This window comes from Protopterus annectens, chromosome 2.part2, assembly GCF_019279795.1.
Source record: "Protopterus annectens isolate FY-2018-M chromosome 2.part2, PAN1.0, whole genome shotgun sequence".
NCBI classification, from domain to species: Eukaryota; Metazoa; Chordata; order Ceratodontiformes; family Protopteridae; genus Protopterus; species Protopterus annectens.
In genome coordinates this window covers 768343755-768366204 of record NC_056730.1, presented here as the reverse complement: position 1 = coordinate 768366204, position 22450 = coordinate 768343755, and the positions used below count along the sequence as shown (strand labels likewise).

Genomic DNA, 22450 nt, shown 5'->3' with positions numbered 1-22450 from the left:
GCAATACACTATGGGTAGGTGAGAACCATACTGAAAAGACATGGGGTCATAGAATGGTGAGTGAACTTGTGTACTAACATCTTAGGCTAAGAAAGAAAACAATCTGCTGTGTTTTGCATGCAGGTAAGGTTTAATTCATATTTAATATGGGTTGGCTGTTTTGTTTTTTGTTGCATTGTCCAGTTTAAGTAGAAGAGAAAATGATATCCACACCTCCAGGCTAGTTGCTCAGCATAATGCATCCGAGGTTATCCAAGTGCAACTAACTCTGGGCAAAACTGCACTCCAAATTGTAGCTTTCTACAGATCCCCTACCATGCACCAGGATTCCCCCTCCTCTTTTCCTGATGTACTGGAAAATATTAGGGTTCAAGCAAATACCCTAATAATGGGCGACTTCAACTACCCCACCATTAACTGGGAAAACCACTCATGTACCAACTTCTTAGCTCAACGCTTTCTGGAATTCATAAACTCCAATGCCCTAGATCAACTTATCCACACCCCCACCAGGAGCAACAATATCCTAGACCTAGTCATTACCAACATGAGTGACCGGTGTTCCACACCTGAAGTCAACTCCTCATTGGTCTGATCCAACCATAAGCTTATCACCCTTGATATCCACATCCCACCCCCACCCCCTATTAAGGAAACCATAGTAAAAAATTTCTCCAAAGCCAACTTCATGCTTCTTAAGACAGAAGTGGTGAACTTCATGACACCCATGCAGATGGACAATACAGTTACAACTGCTGAATCCTACACAAATGCACTCTATAAGCACTTACACGAGTGCATGGATCCTGCTATCCCAAAGAGAACCAAGATGCTATCCTCCAAAAAAAGGAAGCCAATCTGGTGGTCCCCTGTCATAAACAAACTGTACAACAGAAGGAAGAAACTGTTGCAAAAGAGAGTAAAATCCCATGAGTGGAGAAGCTCCCTGGTCAGCCTCTGTAATAAGCTGAGATCCCTTATACGATCCTCCAAAGCCAGCTATGAAAACAAAATCACCACTAAATCCAAGGACAACCACAAAGCATTCTATAGCTATGTCAGGAATCTAGATGGCAACAACCAGATCTGCTCTGAGTTACAGCACAAAGGCACGAAAATTACAGAACCAACTGATATTGCCAACATCCTGGCAGATCGGTTCACTGCTAACTTTACCCCCCTCTCACCACCTAAAGAGTCTATATCTATACAGAAAGAATGCAGAGTTCCTGTAATCACAACTACGCAGGTAAAAGCTGCACTCTCTAAAGCCAAAAACACAGCATACACGGGACCGGACAACATCCCAGGCTGCATTTTACACAAACTTCAGAACGAACTGGCTCCCCACTTAAGCACCATGTTCAATAATAGCCTCACATCAGGCTTTGTGCCCACTGAATGGCACACAGCAACAGTTATCCCACTCCACAAAGGGGGAGCCACCACCGAGCCTGGGAACTATCAACCTATTAGCCCGACGAGCCTGGTCTGCAAGGCCATGGAACGTATCATCATGGAACTCATAAACAAAGACATTGGTAACCTCCAATCTCTGGATCCCACTCAGTTCAGGTTTGTGAAAGGCAGATCATGCCTCCTGAACCTGATCGACTTCTTTGAGGCAGTCACCAAAGCCGTGGATGAGGGTAAGGTGGTTCACACAGCTTATCTTGACCTTGCCAAGGCTGTCGACACCATTCCCCATTCTGGAATTATAGCTAAACTCACTAAACTAGGTATAAATCCCTATATCACAAGATGGGTTGCCAACTGGTTCACTGACAAAACCCACACTGTAAAAGTTGCAGACTCCAAATCTGACCTCAAGGCAGTGGCAAGTGGAGTGCTACAGGGTTCCGTCCTGGGACCTCTCCTGTTTGGTATCTACTTCTCTGAAGTACAGGCTAACACAGAAGGCCTCTGGCTGATGAAGTTCACAGATGACTGCAAACTAGGAGCCATAGTCAAGTCCCCAAATGATGTGGACATCCTACAGAAGAGCCTCACTGAGACAGATGCCTGGTGTCAGAGCCATGGCCTCAAGCTCAATGCCAAAAAGTGCAGTGTCATCCCCTTTGCTAAAAACTCTGTACCCATGAACTACCACATAGGCAGCAATCTACTTAACACCGAATGTGTGATAAGAGACCTTGGGACTCAGGTGGACAGTAGTCTCTCCTTTGATAGTCACATCGCCACAGTAATCAGGAAGTCCTTCTATCATAAAAGAGTTCTCATCCAGGAAAAGAGAGGTCATTGTTCCCCTCTACTCGTCACTCATTAGACTCATTATAGAGTACAACGCCCCTTTTGGAATGTACCTCACAAGACATCTGCAACAGCTGGAAAGGTCACAGAAGTACCTCACAAAGAGGATTACTGGCCTCAAACAAATGCCCTACACTGACTGCCTCAAAAAACTCCAGCTTTACTCCATAGCATATTGCCTACTCAGAGGTGATCTCTGCCTAACATATAAAGCTATGTCAAACCCAGAGCTGTTGGACATGCTACACCTAAAGAAATCCCAGTCCCTCCAAGCTACACGCTCTAGGGACCTAAACCTTGTCACCACAATAAACAGAACACTCTGGAGGTATAGATTCTTGTCTCAGAGACTTCCTATACTCTGGAACAAGCTGCCCATCTATGTCAAGCAAAATTCTTCATTAGCACTCTTCAAGAAAAATCTTGATGAGTGGATGGGAAATAGGAAATACACCCTGGGGATCACTTCTGTGTCTCTGCTGGACAGTGACACAAGAAAATAACTTTCTTGGGTGGCGTAAGCTATGGTACCTTGCTGGCTAGGCTTATGTAGGCCCTTGGGCCGATAGCCTAGTACCTACATATGAACCTATGAACCTATGAACCTATGATGTTATTATATCAGCTATAGAGTAGGTTTTACCTCAGTGTTCCTAGTTTCTAATGAACTCAACTGAAGCAAACAGTGCAGCAACCATAAAAGTTTAACTAGGAAAGAAAAAGCAGCAAATGCACTGTGTGCAAATTTCGTCTCTGTGTCTTAGGAATTCACCTCTATTCGACGCTCATAACAGTCCACAACACCTTCAATGAAACCAAGTAGAAGTGAACAAAAGTTTATTGTAATGCCAACAATAAACTTTTGTTCACTTCTACTTGGTTTCATTGAAGATGTTGTGGACTGTTATGAGCGTTGAATAGAGGTGAATTCCCAAGACACAGAGACGAAATTTGCACACAGTGCATTTGCTGCTTTTTCTTTTCTAGTTGAACTTTCTAGTTTCTAATGAAGTAAAATAATTATTTTAGTGAAGCTGCTTATACTACATAGAAAAAGGTTATTCTGTATGACTAAAGACAGCTAGGGTCACTGTCTAGTTGTAGTACTGTGCAACACATATGCAGGCAGCCTATAAAGGCTCTTGTTGCAGAAGCAGCAGGAATGTAGGCTAATTGTTTAAATTCTAAAACCAAGCAGTTAATTACCAGATATAAGATAGTGTAAGGAGAAAAGTAAAGGAGCTGGTGAATCAGTAAAGAGATGTATTATGGAACTATCTGAGAGGAAACACACAAGAAAAAGATGGTTCAGAGGAACAATTATTATTTATTGGGCATTATGAGTAGTATCAGATCACATCCAATGGATAAGCATGCGTACATGGGCTCTACACATTAGAATATGTAACATGAATACTTAAGCGGTTTAAGATTAAGGTAGGGACATGCAGGGATTGAGTAGTCTGTGACTTGGTTCCCTCTGATTAGGTACCTCTTGCTGGAACAAATTGAGTTAGAGCCTGGTCTCTCAGTTGGTAGACTAAGCAGAGATGGAGGTATAGATTGATGGTACAAAATCCCAAAGGAAAGCTTTGGTCAGTGTTTTGGTATGGACACACTATCCATTAGAAAGTCAGGGATTCCTAGGTTGTTATGGACAGAAGAAAAACTAAGAAATACTGCCCAAAGTAATTATTTCAGCTTATTTCACAGAATAACAAAACAAAATACATATAAATAATAACTATGGTTTTAAGTACAGAGGCAAATTTAACTATGAAAATGAAAAACACACTTTTGGTCTTAATGTGTTTCAACATGTTTCAGCATAGTAAGTCAACAACTCCCCCTACTTCTCAATAATGACAGTTACATTTTGAGAAGGAATATTTGACTGATCAAGTGAATGCACAAGTCTCCATGTTAAATTATTTTAGTTAATTTCATCCCTTTTATTGATTGATTTCAACAAACCATAGACCTTTCCCTTACTTCCAAAGATTGTTTTTTATTATTGTTTCATTGGTCTGCTTACTCTGTTCCACCTCGCTGCACTTGACTTTACTATATCCAGTACCCACTTTGCAATCCCATTTGCATTTCTTTTATAGATATCTGTTCCACCCTGTATCCTAAACCACCCAATAATACAGTACAATTAAATTGAATGTTTTATCAAATTTCCATTTTCCTACTCTAAACAGTCTTTACTTTTAAACCTTTCAACTTTTTACTATTCATTTTACACCATTCAGGTTAGTACACCATTTTAATAAAACTATATTTATCTTAATTTAAAATCACACGGAAAACAACAAATATTAACTACATCAATCAAATTGGACCATAAGAAGAGCACTTATGGCTAACATCAAAGACTGAAACAATACTAATTTCATAAACTTTAATTGCACCCTGACTTAGACACTGGGTCCATTCCTATCATGATACTAGAAACCCAAAAGACTTGAATAAATTAAACTGAAAAGAAGACCATATCATCATGTTAGACCTATATAGAAACTTAACAATATTGCTTGCAGCAAATTACACAACCCTAGTTTGTTTTGTTTAGGTGGAGATGTGACTGTAGAGTCTGTAAGCAGTTCACTCCTAAAACACATAAGAAATAGTTAGCATTCCCTGCTGAACTATTTGTACAGAAAGAGGTTCAAGGCCTTCACCCAATATGAGTGCACTCTAAATGCACTATTACAGATCCTTGCACTTATTATCAGAACTGTAGCTAGGTTATCAGGCATCCCTCTTAACTGAGGAGTCAGAAAAAGGCCCTCTCAAAGTTGGTGAGCTTGCTTCAGCACTTCAGCCATGATTACAAATATGGTATTATCATTAATTTCTGAATGACAAAGAGACTGCGGTGGTGGTGCTGCGGTAGCGTTGTCGCCTCAAAGTTAGACGTTGCCCATTCGATTCTCAGTTAGAGTGTCTTCTGTGTGGCGACATGCATGAATGGGCATTCCTTCATTGAAGGTTGTGCATTACGCCCAGCAAGCCAGCACGTAAAAATCTACTGCCAATCATTAGCGGACCGGAGTTCCACTGTGGCGACCCCTAACCGGGAAAAGCCGAAAGACACAACATTCATTTCTGAATGACAGTACAACTCTGCCATATCAGCAGCATCTTCTGATTGAGCCCCCTAACACCTTTTTGCCCAGTTAGTTGTCCTCTTTGTCCCACACTAACTATGCCTCTGCTTATTACCATTGTTAAACACAACAGCTGATAGAAGAACAAACTACTAGAAAGATATGAACAGATTCTTAACTTAAATGACTACAGCTTGTTACAGTAGTCCTACACCATCCCTGGCATGGAATGCATCAAGCCCCTAGACTGCAGTCCACCACAATGCACATCATCACTATTCATGATATGGCATTTCCACCTCACTTCTGGAGGATGTGATCCTTGGCTACCATAACTTACTAACAGACTGCATGGCTACCTCATCCATTTCTCACTGCTGTGGCTCATCTGATGTAATTGCTGTCACCTGTCACTGTGTCACCCTACTTGTGTGAATGATGATGACAGTGCCCTACCAAGAAATTAACCTGAGTGAATAAGGTAATACCTGATGCATATCATAGCCAGTACATGCACTGTATTGCATGTTCAGGGTTTATTAATGCATGTATCATTTTGTTTTGTACTGTATCTTTTATGGCTTATAGTTGAAAACAATGTGCCACCACTTGTCAGTGCTGTAATGTACTGTAACAATTAATGTGGTCACTGAGGTTCTGCCATGCCTTCATCTCCTCTAACTGGCTGTTCTACTCTTCATCCGCTGCTCTATCAAGTATGGTATACCTTGCTGCAACAGTTCCCTGCTGCTGAAGCTGGTATATAGCATGGTGCACTGAGCAACATATCTGGCTGCAGTTTTCAGTTACATACTGCAGTGTCCCACTAGATGCATGTAGGAACAGAAGCCTCCTTTAAGTAGACCAAATACCTGATCCACAGTGTTCCATGTCTCTTCATGTGGAATGCTGTAGTCCAATTTTTATCATGATCTTGGAGTTTTGGATGGGGTTCATCATCTGTGGTTCTAATGTACCCTTGTAGCGGTCATCAGTAACACCATTATATGTGGCCTGCTACCTGAATCCTTGGTAATTGTATATATTAGGCCCTGTACCAATCTACATGTGTGTTTTCTCAGTAGATGACCCTGTGGGAAGTCACTCTGCATGAAACACTGGAATATGTCAGATATGAGATTCATGTGAATTGTGCAGGAGGTGTACAGACAAATTATAGATGATAATCTATGTATTGCACAACATGTAGCAGCAGGGAAGTGGAAGCACTTACACTTGATGTATCTGACTCCTTGTTGACCAGGTGGAGCCTTGATGACAGAGAGAGAGAGAGAGAGAGTGTGTGTGTGTGTGTGTGTGTGTGTGTGTGTGTGTGTGTGTGTGTGTGTGTGTGTGTGTGTCTGTGTGTCTGTGTGTGTGCGTGTCTGTGTGTGTGTGTGTGTGTGTGTGTGTGTGTGTGTGTGTGTGTGTGTGTGTGTGTGTGTGTGTGTGTGTGTGTGCAACTGATAGCTACCATGGTCTCGTGGAAATAAGCAATGCCACATTGTACCTGTATATTGGCGTTTTCTGCTCTGTTCCCCTTTGGATACATTTATGCTGATCCACTTGATGCAGTATAATGCTAAGTAATTTGTGTAGGATATGTAAGGCTGACACCTGTGAAATGTCTCACATGTGTCTAGCAGCTTGCCAAAAGGTCCCTGTAGCTAGGATTGTTAAAATTACATATACCTTAATGTCCTCTGGGTTGGGTAGTCTATGTATTCTTCTTGATTCTGCAAGGGGAAGACACCATTTAATAAGCTTCTGTATGGTATCCCTAGTTATGCAAACATGGTGCATAAACTGCTGGTCACTCAAATGGTGGTGCATTAGGTGCTGCTGATACCACATGCTATGATGCAGTGGGCCTTAATTTAGACATTGTCTCTAGTTCTAGTCACTAATATGTGTGTTCTCTGCTATAGATGCTGCTATTGCATTCATTCTAGTATTTCGTACACTGGCAACTCCTGACATTCAGAATAAGTGAACAGTGCAGCACTACATTCCTGCTTTATACATTTCTGTATCACTCTGACATGTCTGGTGTCATCATTTGCACACTCACTGTTCCTTATTTGCATCTGGAACTCAGTTTCATATTGTTATGCAAAATAATAATAATCCTAAGAGTACTGTTTACCATACCATCAGAAGCAGAAAAATCTTTAACCCCATTAACTTCATTGTAGAACTAAAACATTGCAATTAGACACTCCTGAAATACATGGAACTAAACACGGCAGTTTCCTACTTTAATACCACCTTTCTAGACATATTAAATCATCATGCCCCTCCCAGAACCTTAACAATCAGTACTAATCCCTCACCTTGGCATACCAAAGAAACCAAACTTCTCCTCAAAGCCAGGGACAAAGCATGGGATCACTGGCATTCGGTCAAGTCCCCAGCTGCTAAACAAAGATATCAGGAACTTAGGAATAAAGCCAAAAACCTAGTAAAACTTGACAAGATTAATTACTAATCCACCCTTCAGACCAAGCACCAACATTACCCCCAAACATTTTGGGCAGCCATAAACAAACTACTACTACAAGGCAAAAGTTGCACTCTGTCTCCCACCCTAGTAAATGACTCAGGTAGCATTGCTACTCAATTTAACAAATACTTTACTGAGACAATTCAAACCCTAGTCAACCAACAGAAAATTCAACACAAATCCCCCCTCCTTTGAACCCTCCTCTCCTCACACAAAACATAACTCCTTCCAACTCCAGCCTATCTCTATAAATAGAATAAAAAAGATCCTCATAAAAAGTAAAGCCCACTGCTCTGGCTGCTGACAAATTACCAGGGGAATTCCTGAAAACTGCTGCAGAATCAGTGGCCTAATCTATAGCCATTCTTATTAATAGATTCCTTTCAGAAGCCATTGTCCCCAAAATTTGGAAAATATCTTATGTAATCCCCCTACATAAAGAACGCAGCTCCACAGAACTTACTAAATGCAGACCAATAGTCATACTATCACCTTTAGCAAAAATTCTTGAAAAATGAGTACATTTCCAACTACTAGACTACCTCCATACACAGAAACGTCTTTCAAATAATCAGCACGGGTTTCGTCCCTTCCATAGTACCACCACTGCCCTCATGGCCTTCACCAGTACAGTAAACTCTCATAGAAACAATGGTCATTACGTTTCTGCCACCTTTTTTGGCCTATCAAAGACCTTTGATATGGTCAGACATGACATTCTTATCACAAAAATGTCTGATTTAGCTCTTTCGCAGTACTACATAGCATGGTTCCAAAGCTATTTAGCCAGCCGACAGCAGGAAGTTCTGTGGAAGCAAAACCTCTCTCCCCTTCTTCCAGTCACTCTTGGTGTTCCACAGGGTTCTATATTAAGCCCACTGCTGTTCACCCTCTATACCAACAAGCTCTATTTCTCCACTCCCAATGCATCTGGCATTCAGTATGCAGATGATTATACATTAATTTGTGCAGCTTCCTCACTAAATGATCTTCATACTTTAACACAAGAATCATTCCTCTCTATGGAAGCATGGCTATCCAATACCCAACTCATTCTAAACCCTGCTAAAACCATACTACTGGTCTTTAAACCTACTAGGTCCTCCTCATCAACCACCACTTTCAATATCTTGTCCAACAATAATACTACTATCTCTCCCTCAGAGCATACCAAACTTCTTGGTGTTGAGATTGATAAGAGACTCAGATGTAATATTCACATCTCCCAGACCATCAAGAAGGTCCACAAAAAACTAGGTACCCTCTATAGAACCAACCAACTAAAGCAACCATAGCCTACACCCACCTCATCTCAACCCTCCTTTATGCTTCACCTATTCTATCCAACCTTAGAAAAGCATATCTAGCCAGGCTTGGCTCATGCTATAACAAAATTGCAAGATTCACCTCTGAATCTCCATATAGGTATCACCACTGCTTATCCTTGAAGCAGCTCCACTGGCTGGAACTTTCCCAACTCTTACACTACAATCAACTTGTCCTGGCCCATAACATTCTGTATCATCATGAAAAAAACCCTGCACTTCAAAACCTACTTCACCTCCACAGCAAGAACAGGACTCTTTGCTCCAGCAATAAACCTACTCTAATTGTATCTAAAGCTAACAATAATGCAGACAACCCACTCTTCTCTAATTATATATCCAAAATATGGAATGCTCTACCCAGTCAAATAACTGCTACCTCTTCCTTTTTCACAGTTTAAAAAAATCATTAAAAACCCATCACATTAGTAGTTTGCTATGCTCTTGCACTATACCAGGTTAGACCCTCCTCTACCATGCTCACCTCTCCTAATATAATATTACAATTTTTACTTAACGATTAAAGGGACTTGGTCCTAAGACTGTACATATACATATGATATATTGCTAATGAGATGTTGATTCTGGTTTAGACTTCTAATTCACTTTTATGTCGTAGTTGTCACAGTGTTGATGCTTCTCATAGACTTGAGACTCCAGTGATGCTGTACTACTTCTTTGTTTCATCAAGTGAGCTATTTTGTCAGTTTTTTAACTTGAATGTAAATATTATGTCTGTCCTTAACCTGCTTGTAATTTTTCTCTGCTACCTTTGTTTTTATAGTATACATTACATGTTTTTCTTATTACGGAGCTTTTCTCCCCGGGGCTCCACTGAAAAAGGACATTTGTCCAGTGGACTATCCCAGTTAACAAATGTAAAATAAAATAAATAATTTGCAGAAATTGAATGCCATACATTTTTTCCCTTAAAAGGACCACATTCCTTGTGTCCTGGAGGTGCCCCTATGCCTCACTGCTCTTCATGCATGTTTTGTACTGTGTACCAAGCTGTCTATGAATACTGGTGAATATGTTGTCAATACATGCACAAAGTACTTCAAGGTGTAAAAGTTCTGCTTTTTTCTATATGATTTATCATGAGCATAACTGTTAAGCTATTTACTTAGTTAAGCAAATAGAAGGATAGGAATAAAGGTTATCACACAGAGACTGAAAATGCATATTACCTAGAGGGATTCATTGGATTCTTGCCATGGTACCTTTCTTATCATTTGACCTGTGTATATTATTCTGCTATGCACATTGGCACATCTGATGAATGTTTAAATGACAAGATTTTGACAGCAAGAATAACTTATAAGATTTTTAATTTGACAAGTGCATCTTTGTATGTGTATGGAATGGAACTAGGTTTAATATTCAACACCAGGAATTTGAAATGGCATTCAATATTTTGTCATTGTTAAACAAAAACTAAAGACTGGTTCACCAGATTATTTAAGAGAATGACAAAGATAAGTTTATAAGTTTATAGATTTGTAAATTAAATCAATCCCCTTACTTAAATATGTAAATTTGTTTTGATATACAAAGAATGTAAGACATAATGGATATATCATTATATTATGTGAGTATATTAGGAGTTTCAGAAATGGGCAGTAGTAATATGAAGAGCCCACTAATGTGAGCTGGTGTTTTCTTATTTTCATCTAGTTGCACAGAATATGGCTATATATATGCATCACATATTTACATTTTCTACTTAAGTGCAAAACTAAATACTTGAGATACATAACAAGTCACTATAAGCACATTCCAGGAAATTAAAACAAAAGTCAGGATTCACATAACGCTGTCTATTTCCAAATGCTCTAATTAACCAAATATCTATCTTTAAGTGCATTCCTTTAAAGTGTATACATGTAATCTACTTTTATAATATGAAGGAATTTTTAAAACGTTGACTGCAGCTATGCAGGATCCTAGAAAATATATCTTGAATACTCTGGACAGAACTATTTTTGCTGACATGAGTAAGAACTATTCCAAGGAAAATAATGTTTTTTCCCCTTTATGGACTCATCACAGCTGACCATCACCTGCTCTCAGTGCCTATTCATCCACCAAGTCTACTGAACCTGATTTAACTTCCTCCAGACTGCCCTCTACCATGTTTGGGGCAGCAAGGAGACTGAGATGACTTAGAGTGGAGTCATACTGCTGCCAAGAGCATGTTTCCCTTTTTAAGGCCTAATCCCCCATACATGCACTTGTATTGTCCAAAGGGATGGCATAGCAAAGACTGCAAAGCAGATAATCCGTACTTCTATATGTGACTCATCAAAAAAAGTACACCCATGTAGACAGAATTCCCTGTGCATTCCTAGACTCCACAGGGGATCAGTCACAGAAATGCATGGGCTCACCCACTATAGATGAGCTGATAACTGAACTTGGGTCACCTGGGCCACAAGCATGATTTTATCCCTCTCTGCCATTGGTGCAGGTTACCTGTTGAAAAAAAAATGGTGCTGTATGTTGTAGGGATCACTTTTGAACACGAACCAAAAACCTTGGTGTAAACTGCAGTTCAGAGGGCTGAAAATCTTTAAGGTACTGCAGTACCAAAACTCTGCAGTAAAGACCACAATGGTAAATAATTAATTTGATCATAGAACAAAACATTATTGGGAAGTACTAATTTCATAAATTTCACCAAAGTGTTGATGGTATGAGGCGGTACCTTCTGTTGAATTAGGCAGGCTTCTCAGAACCACTCAAGGCCTATATCATGGTGGTATAGATGAGAAAAAGTCTATAACATCAATTGTCACCAATAGCCAGGAGTCTCATTATAATGGTTATGATCAACACTTTTTTAAAAAATCCCATGAATCTCGTAATATGTATCTATGATCATGAAGAACTCTTTTAATGATCTGTCTATAAAAGTAGCCAGTGGGTGAGTTTTAGAGCCTGAAAGCTGCAACTATTGGATGTAAGGGGGTCATTGACATCCTTATGTACGTTTGGGATGCCAACAATTGCTGGTATAATGGCTCCTTCAACCTTAGGAAACTGGAACAGATTGTAATCTATAACATCTTGGTCCCATAAATCTTTAAGAAAAAAAAAATCAATGTTACAAAGCTATATTAATTTAATTTCTTGATGTTCTATGCTATCGACATTCATTGTTCATTGGCATCTATCAACACAGCTCCCCTTCCTTGTTCATTTTCATAATTTTCAATTCACAATTATAACAAATATGAAGAAATTCCCTCTCATCAATAGACATAGATTTACATATATGTCTAAAACAAGGCTTTTTTAAGATCATTCTTAAATCCTGCTCACAGAATTTTTCATACAATTGCAAGGTAAGTCAATATCAAAGTCAAAGTAAATTTTATTGGTAGGGCGGACAGGTGGATTAAAAGTGCTGGCTCTAACAAAATTTCCCTTGAACACATCTGGGTTGCATTTGTCATAAAAAAAAAAAACTGTTGACAGGTTACAAAGTTCTTCAGAAATCACTCAGAAGTCACCAAAGACGTTAAAATTTAATCAGAAGCTTTCGGGCTATCCACCCTTCATCAGCACATAAAACTATCAAATTCATCACATTTAAATAGAGGTAAAATTGAAGTCACATGATCAAGCCAGCCATACACATTACACATACACTTTCGCATCAATTAATTCTTAAACTATACACAAATATATATATATATATATATATATATATATATATATATATATATATATATATACTTTTCAACATGTTCAAATAATGTACTATTTATAACTAGTTACTACTAACTATATGAAATATAAAATCAACAATAATGTTGGAAATTTATAATATTAAAATATTAAAAATTCAAATGTCAATATAATAATTCATCATATAATTTCTCTCTGCCTTTTTATCAATACAGGTTTCAAACTAACAGTACTATTCAAGCCTGGTGGTATATCGGCTTGCAGCTTTACTATCCATTCGTATTCTCTTAATTCTAAAATATTATTTAAATCACCCCCTCTTAACCCTATATTCAACACATTTATGCACCTAAATTTAAATGTATGCATCTGAAACTCCATAATGTGTCTATATACATAAGTGACAAATGGTTTATATAGACATATTATGGAGTTTCAGATGCATACATTTAAATTTAGGTGCATAAATGTGTTGAATATAGGGTTAAGAGGGGGTGATTTAAATGATATTTTAGAATTAAGAGAATACGAATGGATAGTAAAGCTGCAAGCCGATATACCACCAGGCTTGAATAGTACTGTTAGTTTGAAACCTGTATTGATAGAAAGGCAGAGAGAAATTATATGATGAATTATTATATTGACATTTGAATTTTTAATATTTTAATATTATAAATTTCCAACATTATTGTTGATTTTATATTTCATACAGTTAGTAGTAACTAGTTATAAATAGTACATTATTTGAACATGTTGAAAAGTATATATATATATATATATATATATATATATATATATGTGTGTATATTTGTGTATAGTTTAAGAATTAATTAATGCGAAAGTGTATGTGTAATGTGTATGGCTGGCTTGATCATGTGACTTCAATTTTACCTCTATTTAAATGTGACAAATTTGATAGTTTTATGTGCTGATGAAGGGTGGATAGCCCGAAAGCTTCTGATTAAATCTTGCATTTGTCATGACACATAACTTTCAAATTTAATTTTCTAATGAACAATTTCAAATCAGTTAATAAGTCAGCAATATCATAGGAAAATGTAGGAATGAAAGTGAAACCATTCGTAAATAAGTTTAAATGGTTAGCCTCAATCATAAACTGACTGTAATTAAAAATGTTAAAATCATCAGTTTCAATGACATTATTAAAAACTGAAGACTCATGACAATACAATGAATCATTTTCTATATTAATCCACATATTATCAATTCTGAAATTGTCCAGGAGTAAATTCAACATCTGCATGAATACTGACATTGTCTCCCTTGACTGCATGTCATCCTCTGGAGTAAATTATGTGTTACCCCCTCCCTTTGAGCCAACCTCTCGGAATGTCTCGAGGGGGGAAACTCCATTTGGTCTAAAAAAATTAATTACAGTTGCCATCATTGGAGGTACTGTCAGCATTATTCCTAATAAGAAATGTCGCCTGTCTATCATCAAAATTGTTATCAGTGGTGGGAGGCATATCATTAATAGGTAGAGGATAATCTTTCCCCTCCGCATAAGGCAATTCATGCTTCACAAGTTTATTATGTTTGGTCATTTTTATCTTCTCAATTTTTTTAATATTATCAAACAACTTGGCATAGTTACTATGTTTCACCTCAGCCTTTAAGTCCCATTTCAAGGAGGCATCTAAAGAACTGTCATCAAGTAGTTGTTTCATTTCTTTTTCATTAAATCTGATAAGGATTTGCATAATGTCAAAACAACACTGTCCAAAGGCTACAAATAGTTCATTGAGCAGTTCTGAATTGTGAACTAAACCATTGGGTATTTTGTGTACTTTGCCTCTTCGGTACCAACTTCCTATTGATGCATTCCTTAAGGTACATATTATCTAACTGAAACAACTTGAACTTAGATATTTTTTTCTCAGATAATATAAGCTGCTTATCAAATGAAACACTTACTAGTTGAACAATCTGGGGCTTGTTAAAATCATAAGTAGTATGTTGTAGCGATGTTGAATGTCCAGTAAATCTGTAACATTGAGGCTTCATTTGAGGAGCCATAGCCCCATGGGTATTCATGCTTGTTTCACCTTGTTGAACAGAAGATTGCATACCAGCATTAATGACAAACTGATTATGTAATGTGCCACCCTGGGATGCACTTCTACTAACTGAAACAGAAGAATGCTGCAAGCCATTGGTTAAAAATGGGAAAAGCAGGGCAATGAGTGCCATGAGCTGATTAGTTAACATTGCAAAACCAAGTGCAAAATCCTTTCCTTCTGTAGTTGGTACTGTCCCAGAACATTCACATTCAGAAAGAGTAAACAGATCCTGCCACACCAGAGACATGCTCTGAAAAACAAACCAGTAAACAGAAACTGGAGCACTTATCTAGGAAAGCACAAGGAAGGAACCAAAAACCTCATAAACTTAGAAGATAAAATTAGAGTAGTGTGCTAAGACTACAAGTTCATTAGCTGCCAGGCTTGAATGAAGCCATTTCAGTTTCTAATGTACTTAACATGCAGGCCTCTAAACTGTAAATCTGTAAAAATGTAAATATGTATGATATTACTCAAATTCATTTTATAAAGGCATTCCTTTTAAGTAAACATATTTATTTAGGTGAGAACATTCACATGAGTTATTATAGCAATAATCCCACATTACCCCACACCCAGAAGTTGTATATTTTAATGACATTATTTTGCCCTTCCGGGCTGTCTGGTGTTTCTGCGCAGTCTCTCTGATGTACCGCGCATGCCACAGTACATCAAGCTGTGAAGTAAAAAAACAACGGAACGCAAGATCTCTTGCTTTTTACTATTTATCTAGTTAAATGGATGTTAAAGGAGTTTAATGATATGAAAGAGCTTAAAAAAAGCAACAAAAAGCATGCTTGCCTTTTTTAGTCCTGTGTCGCTATGTTAAACTCTTTAACATAGCTGCGGATATAGTAATGATACTAACGAAAATTTTAGAGGAAGAATTGTATAATATTTTTTTATCTTTCATTTATTCATTGATCTGTGGTTGTGATTGTGGATGTTGGTCACGTGTTTAATTTATTATTTAAATGTAAAATTTTAAATGCCCAAACGATTTGATGAAGTTCCTGTTGTGCTTTTCCTGGGTGAGTGCTCCCGTTTCTGTTTACTGTTTATTGCTTTTGAACACCTTATGCTGAACAGAGAAAAACACTTAACAAGAAACAGGGATTTCATCTGCTTAGTAACAGAAACATGTAACAAAGGACAGTAGAGAGCACATTGCAATGACTGCAGAAAATATTATTATGAATCCTGAAGCTGCTTTTTGGAAATTAACTGATAAGACATTAGCTTTTGTTATGTTCATCACCATTAGAGGGCTTACCTCACTGTATATATTTTAGGCTGGTGTAAAAATTAGCAGAGTTATATCATATGTATGTTGTGTATGAATGGAAGATAACAATTTGTGTTCTACCTCTGTAACCAAAAGGTGAATAAAATAAAACAAATACAATATAAATAGAATGTCTTTAGTTTCCTACTTGTAAGTTATGTGGTTTGTGCCATTTTATTGCCTCCATTACTTGTAAGAACTATGTAAAAGCTATGCATAATTAGTTTATGAATAAACATGTGTATCTGTCTTTGTCTAATAGTACCAAAATCATCATTTCTGGTATCTAAGACCACAACTGTAGCGATGCACATTTATCCAGGAGTAAAGGGTTTTTTTAGTTTATTTATTTTTATTTAAATACCTAGATAAACTAGAATAACTATATTTTGGTCCTGAATGTAAGAAATTATGATTTTTGATACAGTTGGACAAAAGCAGATGCCTCTTTCCAAAGAGTTCAGTTGGAGAAAGACAGCAAAAGAATCACCAAACTCAGTAGTGTTTCAACCATGTCTAAATAGTTAATTTAGATAACAAACTGAACTAAGAAGAAGGCTATATAATCAAAGGAAATAAAAGAATTAAATAAAAAAGGAGTGTTGCCATGCAAATCATGTTGCATAGAAGCAATCAATGCTTAACAACAGCTAAAAGAGCATGGAGGGTCAGAGAGTAAAGAAAACTGATACGCTAGTAAAATGAAGGACAGTATTAAATATGTGGATTATATATAGGCACAACAATGCTGGATGTGAGGGAGTTGCTTTGACATTCAAATGTGGAAGTAAATGAAAATGTTATTGGTATATAGTTGTTGATAGGTGCCGTTAAGCAACACAGTATATTTGCTTAATGACCTGAACTGAAGATTAAAACTCATTAAGGAATAGATTGTTTACAAAGAATGGATAGGAGTGACTGAGAGTTTGTGTGAATGTCCCAAGAAGATAGGTAGGGTTGAATGGGTCGAGACCATATAGTATATAATATTTAGTTAAAAAGTAGTAATATGGGTATGGGTGAATGGCCCAAAACCATATAGTATATAACGTTTAGTTAAGAAGTAGTAATACAGGTAGGGGTGAATGGTCCAAGACCATATAGTATATAACATTTAGTTAAGAAATAATAATATGGGTGGGGGTGAATGGTCCAAGACCATATAGTATATAACATTTAGTTAAGAAGTAGTGATATGGGTGGGGGTGAATAGCCCAAGACCATATAGTATAAAACATATAGTTAAGAAGTAATAATATGGGTGGGGGTGAATGGTCCAAGACCATATAGTATATAACATTTAGTTAAGAAGTAGCGATATGGGTGGGGGTGAATAGCCCAAGACCATATAGTATAAAATATTTAGTTAAGAAGTAGTAATATGGGTGGGAGTGAATAGCCCAAAACCATATAGTATATAACATTTAGTTAAGAAGTAGTAATATGGGTGGGGGTGAATGGTCTGAGACCATATAGTATATAACATTTAGTTAAGTAGTAGTAATATGGGTGGGGGTGAATGGTCCGAAACCATATAGTATATAGCATTTAGTTAAGAAGTAGTAATATGGGTGGGGGTGAATGGCCAAAGACCTTATAGTATATAACATTTAGTTAAGAAGTAGTAATATGGGTGGGGGTGAATCATCCAAGACCATATAGTATATAACATTTAGTTAAAAAGAAGTAATATGGGTGGGGGTGAATGGCCCAAGACCATACAGTATAAAACATTTAGTTAATAAGTAGTAATATGGGTGAGGGTGAATGGCCCAAGACCATATAGTATATAACATTTAGTTAAGAAGTAGTAATATGGGTGGGGGTGAATGGCTTGAGACCATATAGTATATATCACTTTGTTAAGAAGTAGTAACATGGGTGGGGGTGAATGGTCCAAGACCATATAGTATAAAACATTTAGTTAATAAGTAGTAATATGGGTGTGGGTGAATGGACCAAGACCATATAGTATACAACATTTAGTTAAGAAGTAGTAATATGGGTGAGAGTGAATGGCCCAAGACCATATAGTATATAACATTTAGTTAAAAAGTAGTAATATGGGTGGGGGTGAATGGCCTGAGACCATATAGTATATAACATTTAGTTAAGAAGTAGTAATATGGGTGGGGGTGAATGGCCCGAGACCATATAGTATATATCACATTGTTAAGACGTAGTAATATAGGTGGTGGTGAATGGCCCGTTACCATATAGTATATATCACTTTGTTAAGAAGTAGGAATATGGGTGGGAGTCAATGGCCCGAGTCCATATAGTATATAACATTTAGTTAAGAAGTAGTAATATGGGTGGGGGTGAATGGCCCGAGTCCATATACTATATAACATTTAGTTAAGAAGTTGTAATATGGGTGGGGGTGAATGGCGCAAGACCATATAGTATATATCACTTTGTTATGAAGTAGTAATATGGGTGGGGGTGAATGGCCCAAGACCATACAGTGTATATCACTTTGTTAAGAAGTAGTAATATGGGTTGGGGGGTGAATGGTCCAAGACCATATAGTATATATCAATTTGTTAAGAAGCAGTAATATGGGTGGGGGTGAATGGCCCAAGTCCATATAGTATATAACATTTAGTTAAGAAGCAGTAATATGGGTGGGGGTGAATGGCCCGAGACCATATAGTATATATCACTTTGTTAAAAAGTAGTAATATGGGTGGGGGTGAATGGCCTGAGTCCATATAGTATATAACATTTAGTTAAAAAGTAGTAATATGGGTGGGGGTGAATGGCCCTAGACCATATAGTATATACCACTTTGTTAAGAAGTAGTAATATGCGTGGGGGTGAATGGCCCGATACCATATAGTATATATAACACTTTGTTAAGAAGTAGTACTATGGCAAATGAAAATGTCCATTAAGGTGATACTGACAATGCTATGCATTTGTATACCATTTAGCAAAAACTCATGTTGAATGTGCATAGAAGCATGTTGCAGAAATCAGTCAGTGTAGATACTGTTGCCACTGACATATTATTCATATTGGTGAATGGACTACACAAGTAAATGACAGCAGTAGTAGTCTTTGATGAATGCAGACAGCAATGGCTGTGGGACATGGCAGCCAAGTTCTGCTAAAGATATTAGCCAGACTGGGAAGATATCAGTAGTAGTGATGATGAAATAAGAATGGCAAAAAATGTAGAAGTTTAAGGAGTAAATAAATAAACAAAAACAATGAACTATAACAAAAAGCTTTAAAAAAACATGGTATTTGTCAGATATGAGCTCAGTAGAACTGAAAACCTAGCAAGTGGAATAAAGGATGAAATGAAGACTCAGTATGAGTATTTGTTTTTCTCAATGTCTACATTAGCTTTGCATGGTCCAAGAAGAGTTGCCATCTCTAATGTAATGACATGACAAAAGGGTTGCAGTTTGATATTCTGAGATTTGTTAGTCCTAGTCCCAGAATATTGAGGCCGAATGTCTAAAAATGTGGAGCAACATATATTAGTTCAGAGCCTGACATTTTCTAGAGTATTGTCTCTTCTGTGGGGTTTAATGATATCAGAATTATACACACACACACACGCACACATGTGCACACACACACACACACACACACACACACACACACACACACACACACACACACACTTCTCTGAGGAAAAACGTGCTTTAAACGAGCAGTGATGATCAACATTTGCCATTCACCTGCATTTTTGGACCTTTATTTGTAATTGTTTGGCTCCCATTTATGCATCTCAGAATTACAATAAGGACCACGATAGCAGTCTCAGCAGCACTTTCTAGAGGCCTAATATTACACAAGAAAATACATTTTTTATTGTGAGTATCCTTATTTTACCCCTAGTGATGGTAAGTCTTTTTGTGACTCTTAATAGGATAGGATCTCTTTGAAATGTTACATGATGTTTGTGTTCACAAATTCTTTCATATTTTAAAGTAACTGTTTCTTTCTTCTTGTATTTATTTCCTTCTTGCAGTGTCCTTGTACCGACATTCAAAGGACGGCATGGCTCTGTAAGCTATTATGTTAAAGCATTCCTGCACAGGCCCTGGCATGTGGCTGAATCTACAAAGTCAGAGTATACAGTCTTTCAGCACATAGATACCAATCAACCTTCATTATTGGTAAGAGGGAATAAAATATATTGATTATTTATTTACCTTTTTGTGAGCTGGGTTAGTCCCACCAAGAATGGCCCATCTTCATGCCAGACGTGAAACAGTATTCATACTGATTAGGGGAAAATTTGTACTAAATAGGCGAAATTATCCTAATATTTGGGGGGGTGATTATAGAAAGAAGTGCAGAGGGTATGGAGCAGAAGAAAGAACAGATGACTATGGTGTTTATATTGCTAATATGCAAGAAATACAACTGAATTAATTACACAGTAGATGCCTTACTATGAACTATTTGAATAAAACAATTGCTATGTCAAAAACTGAAGACAGTAATTTTGCAAATCTGTAGTGCAACATTATAGAATTAGAAAAAGAGGACCGGGAATAAAGCTCACTGCAGAAGCAGATGAATGGCATATACAAGGAGCCATCAGAATCCAGAAATAACAATGAACTCTCGTATATTTCAACATAATGACAACAGATAAATAGTTCAAGGAATCACAGACAAGGAAAAGCAGCAATATAGCTTCATAGTGAGAGTTCAGAGAAGCAGGATAGAAAAGATCAATCCACAGAAGAAAACAAAATGCTGCATTTTGATTTAAGAGACTAGATGTGCCTGATAGAGTGGAATTTTGGAAAACAGTATTACAAGCTTTGATTTTTTAATATAAATGATATACTTGCTAATATATGTCCTTGATTTGACCAGCATTTTGTTTGGGAACATATAATGTTAAAACATAAAAGAAGCCGTTGAAACTGTGAAATTACTTTGACGTTCTAAATATAGCAATGAATAGCATAAGAATAGCATTGAATAAAAAAAGAATAGCATTTGTTCATCTGGAATGTTATGGTATCAGGTGAAGCAGTAAAAAATGAACTAAAAAGTACTATGAAAATATTATAGCCTTAAGAGTATAGTGCCGATTTTGATAGACAGGAATTAGTAGAATTCAATGAAAAACTAGGGAAATAAGATATATAGCAAATGTTTTAAAAGCATGTTTCTCAACGTCTTTGCTCAAGAATACTGGGTAAAGCCAAAATGTTGGTGCAAAGGCTCAAATACAGAACAATTTTTAAATATTATTCTAATTCACATGAAAAGTTAATAGAAGAATATATTTTGCAACAGCAGAATAAGAACTATGAAACTAATATAACATAAGAGAGGATCATCATGGAACTCATAAACAAAGACATTGGGGACCTACAGACACTAGATCCTACCCAATTTGGCTTCGTCAAGGGCAGATCCTGCCTTTTGAACCTGGTTGACTTCTTCAAAACAGTCACCAAGGCCATAGATGAAGGGAAGATAGTCCACACAGCCTATCTCGACCTCGCAAAGGCATTTGACACAATACCCCACTCAGGCATCATAGATAAGCTATCCAGCCTAAATATAAACCCCTATGTCACAAGATGGGTCGCAAACTGGCTCAAAGACAGAACCCACAGAGTCAGAGTTGCTGGGGCCATGTCAGACTCGAAACCAGTCACAAGTGGCATCCCACAAGGCTCTGTCCTGGGACCTCTCTTGTTCGGTATTTACTTTTCTGAGGTACAGGCCAACGTGGGAGGACTATGGCTCATCAAGTTCGCAGATGACTGCAAACTGGGCACCATAATTGACTCTCCAGCTGACACAAACATCCTTCAAAAAGGTCTCACAGAGATGGATAACTGGTGCCAAAGCCATGGTCTAAAGCTAAATGCCAAAAAGTGTATAGTCATACCCTTTGGCAAAAACAATGTGCCCACAAATTACCACATAGGTGGTAACCCATTAAGTACAGAGAAAGTAATTAGGGATCTGGGGACCCAAGTTGATAGCAATCTCTCCTTTGACAACCACATTGCCAAAGTGGTTAGAAAGACCTTCTACATAGCCTACCTCATCATGAAAGGATTCACATCTAGATCAAGAGAGGTAATCCTGCCCCTTTATTCATCTCTCATCGGGCCCATCATAGAATACAATGCCCCCTCTGGGATGTACCTTACCCAACACCTGCAGCAATTAGAAAGACC

The 22450-nt window shown here is 37.5% G+C and overlaps 1 protein-coding gene across 1 annotated transcript in view; it reads left to right on the top strand.

Annotated features, from left to right (window-relative positions):
• The window catches only part of LOC122795981 (arrestin domain-containing protein 3-like), a 404096-nt gene that overhangs the window by 172099 nt on the left and 209547 nt on the right, over window positions 1–22450 (top strand). The window contains exon 3 of the mRNA XM_044064464.1: window positions 20263–20410. Within this exon, the coding sequence (XP_043920399.1) occupies window positions 20263–20410 (148 nt within the window). The remainder of the gene's footprint in view (window positions 1–20262; window positions 20411–22450) is intronic.